The sequence below is a fragment of the Muntiacus reevesi genome, chromosome 1, assembly GCF_963930625.1.
Source record: "Muntiacus reevesi chromosome 1, mMunRee1.1, whole genome shotgun sequence".
NCBI lineage: Eukaryota > Metazoa > Chordata > Mammalia > Artiodactyla > Cervidae > Muntiacus > Muntiacus reevesi.
The window spans coordinates 73,243,157-73,258,135 of record NC_089249.1 but is presented as its reverse complement, the minus strand read 5'-3'; the positions used below and the strand labels follow the sequence as shown (position 1 = coordinate 73,258,135).

Here is a 14,979-nt window from a genome sequence, read left to right as displayed (position 1 = left end):
ATCCCTGGTTGGGGAACTAAGATCCCACCTGCCACACAGCATGGCCAATAAAAAAAGAACAGAAAGAAGAAAGGAAGGAAGGAAGACATCTGTGGACAGCTAAAACACAATTAGCATCAGCAGATAGTCCTTCTCCCTCTTTTCTTTATTTCATTACTCTCAGGTTGTTCCACCCACACCTCCCCGCCACTACACCTTGGTGATATCCCCTTTTAGTGCATGTATTGCATATCTCCTAAAGAGCAGGCATGTTTACTCACTTGACTTACTTAATCCTCACTGTAAATTCATAAGGTGCTTTATTAAACTTATTTTACAGGCAAGAAAACTGAGACCTGAAGAGATTATGTAAATTCCTTAAGGTCATACTGCTAGTATGTGGCAGAATCAAGATTTAAAAGCAAGCAATTCACCCCAGGATTTATAGCTGTGTTATGAACTCATGATGACTATTTGAACTGGCTTTCTCCTTTATAGTTGTCAAAAACTAGGAGAAGAAGGAGCTCCATACATTGTGGATTTATACACATCTCAAATCTTATTTGAATGTCCTTGGATCTTGGAAAATCAGTCTGGAAGCTCAGAGATCATGTATTGCAACATGCTTTCTCCTCAGATATCTTGGTTATCCTTTCTCCACTTAGCACAGCTCCAAAGATGAAAGGGCAAAAGGAAATCTCAAGTGGGTCAAAGTCCACTGGAGAAAAACAGGTATCTGGACCATTAGATCATTAACCTCTGTACCCATCATCATACCCACATTTATTTGTGTTCCTGTTCCCCCTTTCAAAATGCCGACAGCCTGGAGTAGAAGACGCTGAGAAAGTGCGAAATTGTAGATGGAGTACAGCCTTTGGGGCCAGAGCAGCATGCGTCCCCATTCTGGGTCCAACATTATAAGCATGTGTTCTAGGGATAGTCACTTAACCTCACTGGCTTTTGTGTCCTATCTACACAGCGGGGCTGACAATATCAACCACCCAAGGTTATTGTGAGGAGTCAAATTGGTTACAGTCACATAAGGTCTCCAGGTAGCAGGAAGCAGGATGGCTAGTAGCTCTACAACCCTGCACCCCCACATTGTTTTCCATCTCACTCTGAAGGGACAGTTTTAGCAGCAGTTTTACCAACAGAGTTCTCATTCATAGAATGAGTTCCCTCTTCCCAGGAGGTCCTGAGTTTGTAAATAGGCTTCCCCTATAGTCTTTGATCCCATGTTACAGTAAAAGGCACTAACTATTCTCCAGGGTCTTCCAAAAGTTACTTCCTGAATACACCTGCCATGTCTTAATAAACCACTCAGCTGCCTTTCTGTGTCCCTACCCAGATTCCATTGACCTGTGCCCAACCCACTGACTGGTCTAACCAAATACTCAGAGCATCGGTCATTCTCACTTCTCTCCTTGGTGTCCCAGAGACATTGCAAGGAGTCTGACAATTCATGTATGCAATCAACCCTCATAGGCAGAATGTATAAGTACTTACATAGATATGTGTGCCTATTTTTAAATGTACCATAAATCATTTGAAAGCACAGATTACTAAATTTGTAGTTATCTTTCCAGGAACTTTTTTTCTGTCAATTGTCATAAGTAATACAACTATTATTATCCAATCATCATCAAGCTGGAGATATGAACTTTTGGAGCTTTCCTGTCCAAAAAAAAAAAAAAAATGGAGACAGGGATAGGCTGAAAGTAGATATAAGTTTGATGCTATGGATTGAACTGTGTCCCCCTACCAGCAGCCCCATATTGTAAAAATTAAGCTCTTATCAGATGGAATTTGGAGACAGAGCTTGCCAGAAGTAGGTTTAGATGAAGTCAGGAGGGTGGGTGGGGTCCTCCTGATGAGATTCAGCTCAGTTCAGTCACTTATTCCTGTCTGACTCTTCACAATCCCATGGGCTGAAACATGCCAGGCTTCCCTGTTCATCACCAGCTCCCAGAGGTTTCTCAAACTCTTGTCCATCGAATAGGTGATGCGATTCAACCATCTCATTCTCTGTTGTCCCCTTCTCCCTCCTGCCTTCAATCTTTCTGAGCATCAGGGTCTTTTCCAATGAGTCAGTTCTTCACATCAGGTGGTCAAAGTATTGGAGCTTCAGCATCAATCCTTCCAATGAATATTCAGGACTGATTTTTCCTTTAGGATTGACTGGTTTGATCTCCTTGCTGTCCAAGAGACTCTCAAGAGTCTTCTCCAACACCATAGTTCAAAAGCATCAATTCTTCAGTGCTCAGCATTTTTTATGGCCCAACTCTCACATCCATACATGATTACTGGAAAAACCATAGCTTTCACTATACAGACCTTTGTCATTAAAGTAACATCTCTGCTTTTTAATATGCTGTCTAGGTTTGTCATAGATTCTCTTCCAAGGAGCAAGTGTCTTTTAATTTCATGACTGCAGTAACCATCTGCAGTGATTTTGGAGCACAAGAAAATAAAATCTGTCACTGTTTCCATTGTTTCCCCATCTACTTGTCATGAAGTGATGGGATTAGGATCGTTTAAGAAGAGATAAAGGGCCTTCTCTATCACTGTTTCTCCATCATATGAGGACACAGAGAAAAGGCAGCCATCTGCAATCCGGAGAGAAAAGTCTTACCAAGGAACCAAATCTTCTAGCACTTTGATCTTGGATTCTAAGCTTCCAGAAATGAGAAATAAATGTCTGTCATTTAAGCCACACAGTCTGTAATATCTGTTATAGCAGCCCAAGCTAAGACATTCAGGCACAATGCTGACCTCAGTTAACCTTGTTGTGAGTTCTATTCATGGCTCTGAAAGACTGCCATTGACAATTCTAAACCATCATTAGGAGGGCTTAGACCTGGGATCCTAAACTACTGTGAATGGCATGAATAAACTAGAACTACTTGAATATGGTCCCCAAATAAAGCAGTTTATAGCAGATCTTCTTGGCTGTTTCCCTAGTTTTGTTTCTATAGTCACCACACACTCATTCCATTTGGCACCAAATAGGGAAGCCTGGCAGGCTGCAGTCCTTGGGGTCACAAAGAGTTAGACATGACTGAGCGACTGAACTGAACTGAACTGAACCAATAGACTTACTGTTGATGAAGTAATAGATTCCTCATAATTTCTCCTCTGTAAAATGAAATTGTACCAATGACTTTATAAGGTTGTTTGGAGGATTAAGTGAGACAAAAAAGTGTGAAAGTATTCAATAAATATTAGTTGACTCAGAAGCTGAAAACCTCTTTTTCCCCAGCACCACATTTTTATACCATCTACCCAGTGCAGCATTTCCAAAACCTTCCTGATTTGTCCCAAAGCAATGGCATCATAAAGCACTGAGCTATTTTGCCCAATTCTACTCTTGCTGCTGAGATCCCATAGTCACCAATCATACCTAATGATAGAACATTAATATAAAGATCATTTATTTGATTTATCTGTTATTACAAAAATATATGCATATTATGAATAATCAGGAACTGATGTGAATGAACCTGATGGGAGTAGTTTATATAATGATTTGTTCTTTCTTCTCCCTTGATCCACACACTGATTCAGTTATAAGCCCTCTTGGTTTACCTCATATGTCTGTCCTACCTCTCCCGCTCATATGGGCCATTGTCAACCCATATAGATCAATCCCAATTATCTCTGACCTGACCTGTTGTGTCAGCAACCACGCTGCTTCTTTTCACCAACCTCAAATCCATCTTTGTACTGCTGCCAGATCAATCTATCAAAATCCAGTGCTGAGTATCTTCTTTTACCAGCATGGAAGCAAAATCACCAGAGAAACAAGAAGAGGGTGCAGGGTGCTGATGAGGGCTGGTGGTCTTTTAAAGGCAAGTTGCTAAGGACAGTGAAGCCCATGAACAGGAGGGATAAGTGAAATAATTTGAAAGGCCCTTAAAAGTGATGAAGTTTCTGTGTGTGTGTTCAGCTGTACCTACTCTTCTCGACTCCATGGACTATAGTCCACCAGGCTCCTCTGTTCATGGAATTTTCCAGGCAAGACTACTGAAGTGGGCTGCCATTTCCTATTATGGAGGACTTTTCCAACCCAGGGATTGAACCCACAACTCCTGCATCTCCTGCTTGGCAGGAGGCTTCTTTACCACTGTGCCACCTGGGAAGCCATTCTAAAATCTTTTGTACTCCATGGCTGATTCATGTCAATGTATGACAAAACCCACTGCAATGTTGTGAAGTAATTAGCCTCCAACTAATAAAAATAAATGAAAAAATAAAATAAAATAAAATCTTTTGTAAACTGGTCTTACTTTACCTACAACATATTTTTCTGTAATCAACCTGAGTCTAATCAGGAACCATCTTATTCCTGCCCCACTTACTTGTGGCATTATTTCAGTCTACTTGTCTACCACCTGTAACTGGATAATCATAAGGGATTTGATTTAGGTCATACCTGAATAGCCTAGTGGTTTTCCCTACTTTCATCAACTCAAACCTGAATTTTGCAATAAGGAGTTCATGATCTGAGCCACAGTCAGCTCCAGGTCTTATTTTTGCTGACTGTATAGAGCTTCTCCATCTTCAGTTTCAAATATAAGCAATCTGATTTTGGTATTGACCATCTAATCATGTCCATGTGTAGAGTCATCTCTTGTGTTGTTGTAAGAGGGTATTTGCTATGACCAGTGTGTTCTCTTGGCAAAACTATGTTAGCCTTTGCCCTGCTTCATTTTGTACTCCAAGGCCAAACTTGCCTGCTACTCCAGGTATCTCTTGACTTCCTAGTTTTGCATTCCAACCCTCTAAAATGAAAAGGACATCTTTTCTTGGTGTTAGTTCTAGAACGTTTTGCAGGTCTGTAGAACTTCTCAGTTTCAGCTTCTTTGGCGTTGTTGATTGGGACATAGATTACTGTGATATTGAATGGCTTGCCTTGTTAACAAACCAAGATTATTCTGTCATTTTTGAGATTGCACTCAAGTACTGTATTTTGGACTCTTTTTGCTGACTATGAGGACTACTCCATTTCTTTTAAGGAATTCTTGACCACAGTGGTAGATATAATGGTCATCTGAATTGAATTCACCTTTTCCTGTCAATTTTAGTTCACTGATTCCTAAAATGTTGATGCTCACTCTTGCCATCTGCTACTTGACCATTTACCACTCCAAATTACCTTGATTCATAGACCTAACATTCCAGATTCCTATGCAATGTTGTTCTTTATAGCATTGAACTTTACTTTTATCACCAGACATATCCACAACTGAGCATCATTTCTGCTTTGTCCTGACCTCTTCATTCTTTCTGGAGCTATTTCTCCACTCTTTCCCAGTAGCATAATGGACACCTACCAACCTGGGGGGCACATCTCCTGATGTCATATCTTTTTGCTTTTTCACACTGTTGAACAGGTTCTTGAAAGGAGTACATCAACACTGTATACTGTCACTCTGATTATTTAACTTACACGCAGAGTACATCATTGGAAATACCAGGTTGAATGAAGCACAAGCTGGAATCAAGATTACCAAGAGAAATATCAACAATCTCAGATATACAGATGACACCACTGTATTGGCAGAAAGCAAAGAGGAACTAAGGAGCCTCTTGATGAAGGTGAAAGAGAAGAGAAAAGTTGGCTTAAAAGTCAACATTCAAAAAACAAAGATCATGGCATCAGGTCCCATCATTTCATGGCAAATAGATGGGGAAACCATGGAAACAGTGAAAGATTTTATCTTCTTGGGCTCCAAAAGCACTGTGGATGCTGACTGTAGCTATGAAATTAAAAGATACTTGCTCCTTGGAAGAAAAGCTATGACAAATCTAAACAATGTATTAAAAAGCAGAGGCATCAATTTGCCAACAAAAATTCATCTAGTCAAAGTTATGATTTTTCCAATAGTCATGCATGCATGTGAGAGTTGAACCATAAAGAAGGCTGAGTACTGAAGAGTTGATGCTTTTGAACTGTGGTGCTGGAGAAGACTCTTGAGAGTCCCTTGGACAGAAAGGAGATCAAACCAGTCAATCCTAAAGGAAAGCATCCCTGAATATTCATTGGAAGGACTGATGCTGAAGCTTCAATCCTTTGGCCACATGTTGCAAAGAGCCGACCGTTGGAAAAGACCCTGATGTTGGCAAAGATTGAGAGCAGGAGGAAAAGTGGACAACTGAGGTTGAGATGGTTGGATGGCATCACCAAACTCAATGACATGAGTTTGAGCAAACTCTGGGAGATAGTGAAGGGCTGGGAAGCCTGGCATACTGCAGCCCATGGGATTGCAAAGAGTCAGACACGACTTAGTGACTGAACAACACCAATCACCTGTAACTAAACAGTGAGCCCTTCAAAGGTTTATAAAGTATCTCATTCAGTGCTGTATGCCCAGCAATGAGCACAAGGCCTAGCATATGCTTAGTACTCCAAGAATGAATGGGCATAGATAAGTACCTCATGTTAAAAGAAGAAAATATTACAGAAGCAATAAACTGACTCATGGAAAGTCTTCATGAAAAGTAAATTCTGAGGCTGAGACTTGACAGACTAGTAGAAGTTTGCCAAATGGAGAAGAGGAGGTAATCTGAGTAATGAGAACAATGTTCAGAGGCTCTTCTCTGTTTCCTAACCCCCAAGAGAGGATCCTTGGATCTAAAGACAATGTCTCCCAGTTTTGAATGTCACAGGGGCAGAAGGACAGGCAGCATGAACTGCTCTCTGCAAGACCATGGCCATGTTTGACTACTTTCATTCCAACGAGAGAACCCTGGATAGAAATCCTGCCTATAAAAAAAAGGCCGGGGGGTGGGGGGCGGTGCTAAACTTCACGAGATCCAAAGTAACATGGCTCCAAGCTTGAGCTGCCTAGGTTTGTAAACTACGGATTTCCAAGGCACATATGTAAAAAAGCACAGTGTACTAATTCATTATTTTATTATTAACACCACACTGACCAACTGAGTTAACCAGCCAATAATAATGTACTTATTCGAACAAGTTAGAGCGAGGTAAATAAACCTGTTGCTAAATAATTCTGTTGCTACTTGAAGCAAAAACTCTCCCCAGACTCCCCAAATGCCAGCCCTAGTATTGGGTGAATGAGCCCTACACATAATGAGCCCCCAGGAAGCTACTGTCTGTACCCTCCCAGCCCCAGTGTGGCTCTGAGGATGTCTACAGGGAGTCACCTCCAGGAGCCCCACTGGCTGTCCTGGGGGAACTCCTTCTTTGGCTTTGAAGACTCCTCCACACAGGGGCTGTCAAGGATGCCTGCAGCTCCCAACCCCGACCACGTTCCTGCCAGTCTGTATTTACCTGCTACCCGCTCAACCTTTCACAGTTGTTTCTGGTTACCTTGCCCTTCCTGGACCTGCACACTGGGCCCAAGGGAGTCAGACACCTACATCTTCACTACTCAGCCTCCTCGAGCTGAGCTCTCTTGTTGTGCCTTGGCCCTAGGCAGTTACAGGCAAGTGTTTTTTAGAAAAAGAACTGACTTGGGTATTATTGCTCATGGACAGACTTTAATTTATGGCGCATTAACAGTTCTTGTCATAGCTGGGGTAGGTCCTCGTTAGGTCGTATTTGCTCTTCTTGCCCATGATTTTCTTGGAAGAATTATAGGCTCCATAGGGTGGTGGATACTAACCAGGTTATAGCAGCCATTCATCCACCTCAAGACAGTTAGACTTCAGCCAGAATCAGATGACACTCTAGTCCTGGGTTTCTCAAGAGAAGCCCTATTGGTATTTGAATGGGACAGTTCTTCCTTGGGTGGGATCATCACATGTACTGCAGGACATTTAGCACCACTAATTGCTAACTGCATCCATGACCATCATTAGAACAATCAAAAGCTCTAACACACATTTTTTTATTTCATGGTAGAGTTGCCATACCACCCCATGACTGGACCACTGCCTAGTTTATGCCTGGAGGCCTCTGAGAAGATAACTGTCTTTAGGCATGTATTTTAGACTCAAATGAATTTTCCTATTGGGAAATATTTCCTGTTGCAACTTTACTCTCTTTTAGCATTCTTAATGTAAGTGATTAACAGTTGGTCTTCAATTTCTCTTAAATAATTTTTTATGAACTAGAAGGAGGTCTCCATGTCTACTAAGCTTCCTCACTGATATGATTTATTTTATGCAAAAAGTCTTTTCTGCATATGCATAAGGAAATCAGAATATAATTTAAATAGCCTACAGGAGCTTACTGTCTAAAGGGACCTAAATGTGAAATATTACATGAATTGGACTGAGCCCCATCTTTCAACAAAATGATGTATGTTTAGTGTAACTCTGTTCTTTATATTCAGAGCTTGCTTTTACTTTAGATGAAGGACACATGAATTTGCTGCATCTTCCCTGGTATGCTTGTTCACCTCTGCAGAGTAGGTGTATTCCTACTCACAAAGTTGTATTGGCTGTAAATTCACCTTCTAGTTTAGGGAAAATGAAGATGTACCATGGTTTACAATATACGTGAGTCAGTGCTGTGAAGTGTCAGCCAGCTTCCATCATTCAGACAGCAGTGTGGATGGTGGCTGGCTAAAATTCACCTTTTCCTTCTTGAAAACAAGATGAACATTTCTGAATCTGCTTTGCTTTTATTTCCTAAAAGACGTGCAAGGGGATGATTCACAGTTTTGAAATAAAAGAACTTTCCAGTCACTCCCTAAACAAGTTGTTTTCAAGCATCAAATTCATGCATAATCTGAGTCAGTGAGATACACAGATGTAAAAGGTATAAAGTCACAGAATGCACAGAGGAGGGATGACAATAATACAAACAAACATGGAAATTTCAGAGGACAATATGCATTAATGGAGGAGAAGACATGCATTAGTCTTTGAAGAATGAGGACAATTTATTAAGAGGAGGAAGATAGGAAGAGCATTCCCGATGACAAGGATGAAGAGTACAGTGAAGTGGGAATGTCCATGGTTATACAGTGTGGGGAAAAAAGCTTAGTTGATTCTAGCATGCATAGGAAATTGCATTATAATAGATGGCCATAGAACAAGAATATTTTAAATGAAGATAAGTAAACCTAAAGATTAACTGTATTCCACTGCCACTGGAAAATGTATCCCCAGGTTTATAAAGCAGAAAAAAGTTCAATCAATTTCAAAAATGGATTAAACTGTTTACTGAGATTATGTAACTTTTATTCTTCTACATTTCCAATCTAGTGGCCACTCAATGAAGAGAGAGAACCATACTCTCACCACTGAGTTTGTTTTACAAGGTTTCTCCAGCTTCCACGAGCACCAGCTCACTCTATTTGTGATGTTTCTTGCACCATACATCTTAACTTTAGCAGGCAATATAATTATTGTGATCATTATCCGAATTGATCATCATCTCCACACGCCCATGTACTTCTTCCTCAGTATGCTGTCCACTTCAGAGACTATATATACACTAGTTATTCTTCCAAGAATGCTGTCCAGCCTTGTGGGCATGAGCCAGTCCATTTCATTGGCAGGTTGTGCCACACAGATGTTCTTTTTTGTAACCTTTGGGATCACTAACTGCTTCCTGCTCACAGTGATGGGATACGACCGCTATGTGGCCATCTGCAGCCCCCTGAGATACACAGTCATTATGAACAGGAGAGTGTGCATCCAGCTGGTGTGGGCAGCCTGCAGCATCGGGCTAATTGTGGCCATGACACAGGTGACGTCTGTATTCAGGTTACCTTTCTGTGCCACAAAGGTGGCCCACTTCTTCTGTGACATCCGGCCTGTGATGAAGCTCTCCTGCGTTGACACGACAGTCAATGAGATCCTGACTTTGATAATCAGTGTTTTTGTGCTCGTTGTGCCTATGGGTCTGGTCTTCATCTCTTATGTTCTCATCATCTCCACCATCCTCAAGATCACCTCTACTGAGGGCCGGAAGAAGGCCTTTGCCACCTGCGCCTCCCACCTCACTGTGGTCATCGTCCACTATGGCTGTGCCTCCATCGCCTACCTCAAGCCCAAGTCAGACAACACCAAGGATCAGGACCAGCTGATCTCAGTGACGTACACTGTCATCACCCCACTACTGAACCCTGTGGTGTACACCCTGAGGAACAAAGAGGTCAAGGATGCTCTGCTCCGGGCCATTGGCAGGAAGCCTTTCTGACAGTTTGGGGATTGGTTTTCTGAGGCTCTTAGCATTCTAAGAAGGACCATGAGGAGCTGAGCCCTATGTCCTTGGCTCCCAGAGACCTGCACCTTGTGCAGGAGGAAAAGAGAGGAACAGAAACAGCATCCAACTAGGAGTCTGTAAACTTTAAATAAAGTCCATGGATGAAGTGTTGACCCTATTTTTATGGATAATTAAACAAACAAGGATGGGATATGCCTGAAGAAGAGGTTGAAGAGTAGTGTGGGCCAAGGAGTTTTCACTGACCTCTTGGTTTCCTTGTGGCTCTCTGCTTAGTGAAGAGGGTCCTTTAGAAAAAAAAAAAAAAACAGAATCAAGGACATACATTCTTCCCTATAATCCCTTCCTCCCTTCTTAAGAACATGAGAATTTCTCAACCTGGAGTCTCTGTTGGAATCTGTTTGTACATTATGTACCAAGTCATAAATCACTGTGTGGACTGGAAAAGTAGCCTCAGAATGAGACAGCCCAGGGGAAAACAGATTTCCTCTCCCAGCTGCTTTAATTTATCCCAGTTTCTAGCAAAACTGTTTATTAAAGATGGTGACCACTGACAGTTTAACTAGAGATCCTAGCAATTCCAAATCTTGTCAGCCATGTTAACAGTCATTTGAGGGCACATCCCAAAATCCTCCCAGTTCCGTTCAGCTACTGTTAATTCAGAAAGCAAGTAATGGGCAATGCGGATGAACCAGGCCACGGACTGGTTCTGGGGAAACAAAAATGAAAAGAAACCTTATTGCCTGGCTTCAAAAAACTCAAACTCTAGTGGCAAAGACAAACATTTAAAGATACAGATTTGGAACTTCACTAGCTTATGGTTAAGACTTCACCTTCCAATGCAGGGGGTGTGGGTTTAACTCTGGTCAGGAAGTTAAGATCCCATATGCTGGGCAACCAAAAAACCAAAACATAAAGCAGAAGTAATATTGTAACAAATTCAATAAAGACTTTAAAAAGATCCACATCAAAAAGAAATCTTTAAAAAAATATATAGTTTCAATTCCACATGTCAAGTGATATTGACAACTGAAGGGAAATAGGAAAAAGAGAAAGAAAGAGAAACTTCATTGGAGATGTCAGAAATCTTCAGAGAGGAGATGATCTGTAATCTGGACTGGTCTTAAAGCACTTACAAGAAGAGATCATCTGATGGGCAAGTTTTTATAGGAAAAGAATTTCAAAGAGAAGCAACAGTATATTCACATGTATGAAAGTAAGAGGAATGTTCAGGAAATGAAAAGTGACTGTGTGCTGACACCAGGGTACAAGAAGGGAAATGGAGAGAGATAAGACCAGAAGGGTAAGATGGAGTCAGACTGTGAAGGACTTGTTGAAGACATCCTAGCTTTAACTTTTAAACAGTGAGAATCACTCAGGAAAACTAGGATTCAGTTCATGAGGTATCTATGTGAGTTTCTGGCATCCTTGTCCTCCTTACTTAGCTCCACCAAAACATCTAAGAAGTTGTATGAATCTATAGACTCTAAGCCAAGAAAATAATGGGGCAAAAGGAAATAAGGCTATAATATTTGGAGGTCCCACATAGAAATATTTATGCCCTTGTGATGAAGTTGAATCAGACAGTCATAGAGAGCAGGGGAGCAGAGGCTGACCAAGGAACTTCATGTAGATTTGGGGCTTGTGATTCAAATGAATACACAGTGAGGAGAACAAGGGATTAGCTGTCAAGTCAGTGTCTGGGCTAGACTTCAGACATGGGGGCATGATGGCCCCTGAACACAGCTTCCACTAGAATTAAAGGGTAGGTTCATTACTCAGAAAAGCCTTCAAAAGAAGGTACAGAGACCCAAATAGTACATATGTCTGCTCTCCAGACCATAACAGAAATACCAGGCCCACTCTCAGGATCAATAGCGGCAATGGCAACAATCAAACTATACCTAAAGTTCTCTAAGAATATAAAATGACTAAAAGAAATTAAGAAAAATTGCTAACTGGAAAATTTTAAAAAACTGAATAATTAAAAATGAAGTATTGCAGGCAAAATGTTTGACAGTCATTCAATAAACATTCATGGAATCTTTACTATATGACAGATGCTGGACTAGACATGGAAAATATCAAAAGAAACTGCACTATTCCTTGGAAAAAAGGAGCTTCCACTCTTACAGGGGAGATAGGCTCACACAGAACTCACCATAATGCAATGTGATAGAGAAATGGGCAAAGCATGTTTAATATTTAATGACAAAGACATAAGCCTTGGGATATTTTTTTGTGATCTATATAAAGCTAATCTCATCAAACCAAGAAAAAGTCCTGCATGCTGGGCTTCAGTGAAATAAATGTTTGTTCCCTGGGCAATAAAGCTGTCTTGATCTATGTATGGGACCATCTCCTAGGGCTAAGGGCTATGCAGCTACTGACGGGCATCATTCGGAATACCTTATCACTGTGGACTTCTAGAATATTTATCACCCAGGTTTTCCAGAAACCTTGTTTGAAAGGAATAGTTTCACAGTCACACACTATAGAATCAGATGTTTTTAACAGCCTTTGCCACAGCCCATTCAGGACCTAGCCACAGAACTTTTTCTGACCTGCTAAACAGTTCCAGCCTCTCACTGAATATTTGGCTGGATTAAACAACCCAAGAAGAAGAACCCTTCCTGTTCCTTAGGATTATTCTGGTTACTACTCATACCCAGGATCATTTTATGGCAAATATCTCTTCCATAACGTGGTCCTTAACACAAAATGCTTTCCTGGAAATTATCTCCCTATGTCTTCAGAACAGCCCTTGGAGGAAGGCAGGGATAAGGCTCCCAACTGTACAGATAATAAGGCTAAGACAGAAAAAAGGGTGAATGCAAAATTGAATTTGCACCACCTGGCTGGCATTTTCTGTTTACCTAGAGTATATGGTAAAGAAAATGCCTGTAATTCAGGAGACACAGGATTGATCCCTGGGTCGGGAAGATCCCTTGGAGAAGGAAATGAGAGCCCACTCCAGTATTCTTGCCTGGGTAATCCCATAGACAGAGGAGCCTGGCAGGTTATAGTCCATGGGGTCACAATGGGGACATGACTGAGCAACTAACACACAGAGTATATCACCATTCAGGGGCAACTCACAGTATGGATAGTGATGGACAAGAGGAATCAAGCTAAGCAAAGTTCAAATCCTCCAGGGCCTTAGACTTCCCAAATAAAGCAAAACCTCATCCCTGAACATTTTTCAAAAGAGAAGAATCCTCTGTGAAATAGCCACCTGGGATCCTCATTCTAGTCAATGCAAATCCTCAGAGGAAGAACATTTCTAGCAGCAGTTCAAACTGTAGAGTCTTATTCATATAAAATCAGCTACGATTTTAGGGAACAAAAATCGATTTTAGGGGAAAGTATCTACTTTCTCCCATGTTAAATCAAATCCAAGAAAAGCATTTAGAGCTTCGCAAGCAAATCTGGCCATTACTTAAAGGGGTTAGGTCCAGTGCTAAGTGCTGGGAGTACAGTGGTAAATTATGCTAAATGCAATATATGTAATAAATAAAATATAGTGTAACATAAGCAAAAGCATTATATAAAATATAATACATAACATATATTTGGTGGAATGATGAATGCTAAATGAAAACTTTAAACAGGTAATGAGAGCACAGAAGTAAGAAACTTTTAGTTCTAGTAAATATTTTTGAATTTGAAATAAGGGAAGACAAATTCAGGTTCTTGGCCAGTCAGTTCACTTCTCCTTAATCACATATCATGCCCTATCACTGGTAGAGACTGAGACTATGTATTTAATGAGAGATTTTTAAGTCACTACCGTGATCCATAGTGCTCTCATTTGTTAGAGAACCTCCAACAGCTCAAGCTGTAAGTCTGTTAAGAAACTCAGTTCTAACTCCAATAAAAATAAATATTCTTTATGTCCTTACTTTCCCAACCCTACTGAGCAAATCCTTAGATTTGCTTAGACAAATCTACTTCCCATAAGAGGAGAGTTCTCCTTTTGTAAATGCTGGGACAACACGGTGGACTTTGGTTTTGAACCCACTTGTACCAGTCACATACTGCCAGATGCACTATGAGGAACAGGAAGAGTGGAAGTAAGTAGACTGAATTCAAGCCCTGGGTCTCTCACTTATTAATTCTGTATTCCTGGTTGAGTCACAAATTTTCTCTCAATTCCACAAGGTCCTGTGAGTGAATCTTTAACCAGCATCTCAGCTCATGGAAGTGGGGGGAGATGCAAGGCCTTCAGGATGAAAGTAAAATATGAGATGAGATGGAGGGAATATAGAGAATATGTAAGCAGATTTCTGACTCATTTCTCATTTTTTAATTGAAGTATAATTGACACGCAATATTGGTTTCAGGTGTACATTATAGTGGTTCAATGTTTTTATACATTATGAAAAAATCTTTTCAATAAGCTTAGTAATGATCTGTTACTATATAAAGTTATTATAATATTCTTGTATTACCTGTGCTGTACATAACATCCCCATGACTTATTCATTGTATAACTGGGAGTTTATGCCTCTTAATCCACTTCACCTATCTGGTCCATTCCCACACCCCCAGCCCCTTTGGCAACCACCAAAGCTTTTTTATCCTTTTTCCTATAAGTTTGTTTCTGTTGTTTATTTTTTTAGGCTACTTATATAAATGAAATCATAAAGGATTTGTCTTTTTAAAAAACCTTTACTTATTTATCTTTGGCTGTTCTGGATCTTTGCTGATGCGTGCGCTTTCCTCTAGCTGTGGCCAGCTGGGGCCACTCTTCATTGCAGTGTGCGGGCTTCTTATTGCAGTAGCTTCTCTTGTTGCAGAGCGTGGGCTCTAGGGCGCTTGGGCTTCAGTAGTTGTGGCTCCTGGGTTCTGGAGCG

The 14,979-nt window shown here is 40.8% G+C and overlaps 1 protein-coding gene across 1 annotated transcript; it reads left to right on the top strand.

Annotated features, from left to right (window-relative positions):
• The first annotated feature begins 9,142 nt into the window (after positions 1-9,142).
• Positions 9,143-10,099, top strand: LOC136172594 (olfactory receptor 10J1). The gene has a single exon (XM_065942035.1). The coding sequence runs from the start codon at positions 9,170-9,172 to the stop codon at positions 10,097-10,099; it is 930 nt and encodes a 309-aa protein (XP_065798107.1). The 5' UTR covers positions 9,143-9,169.
• The last annotated feature ends 4,880 nt before the right edge of the window (positions 10,100-14,979 follow it).

Coding starts and splice junctions, on each gene's coding strand:
- LOC136172594 (XM_065942035.1), top strand. CDS start 9,170: ATGAAGAGAGAGAACCATACTCTCACCACTGAGTTTGTTTTACAAGGT.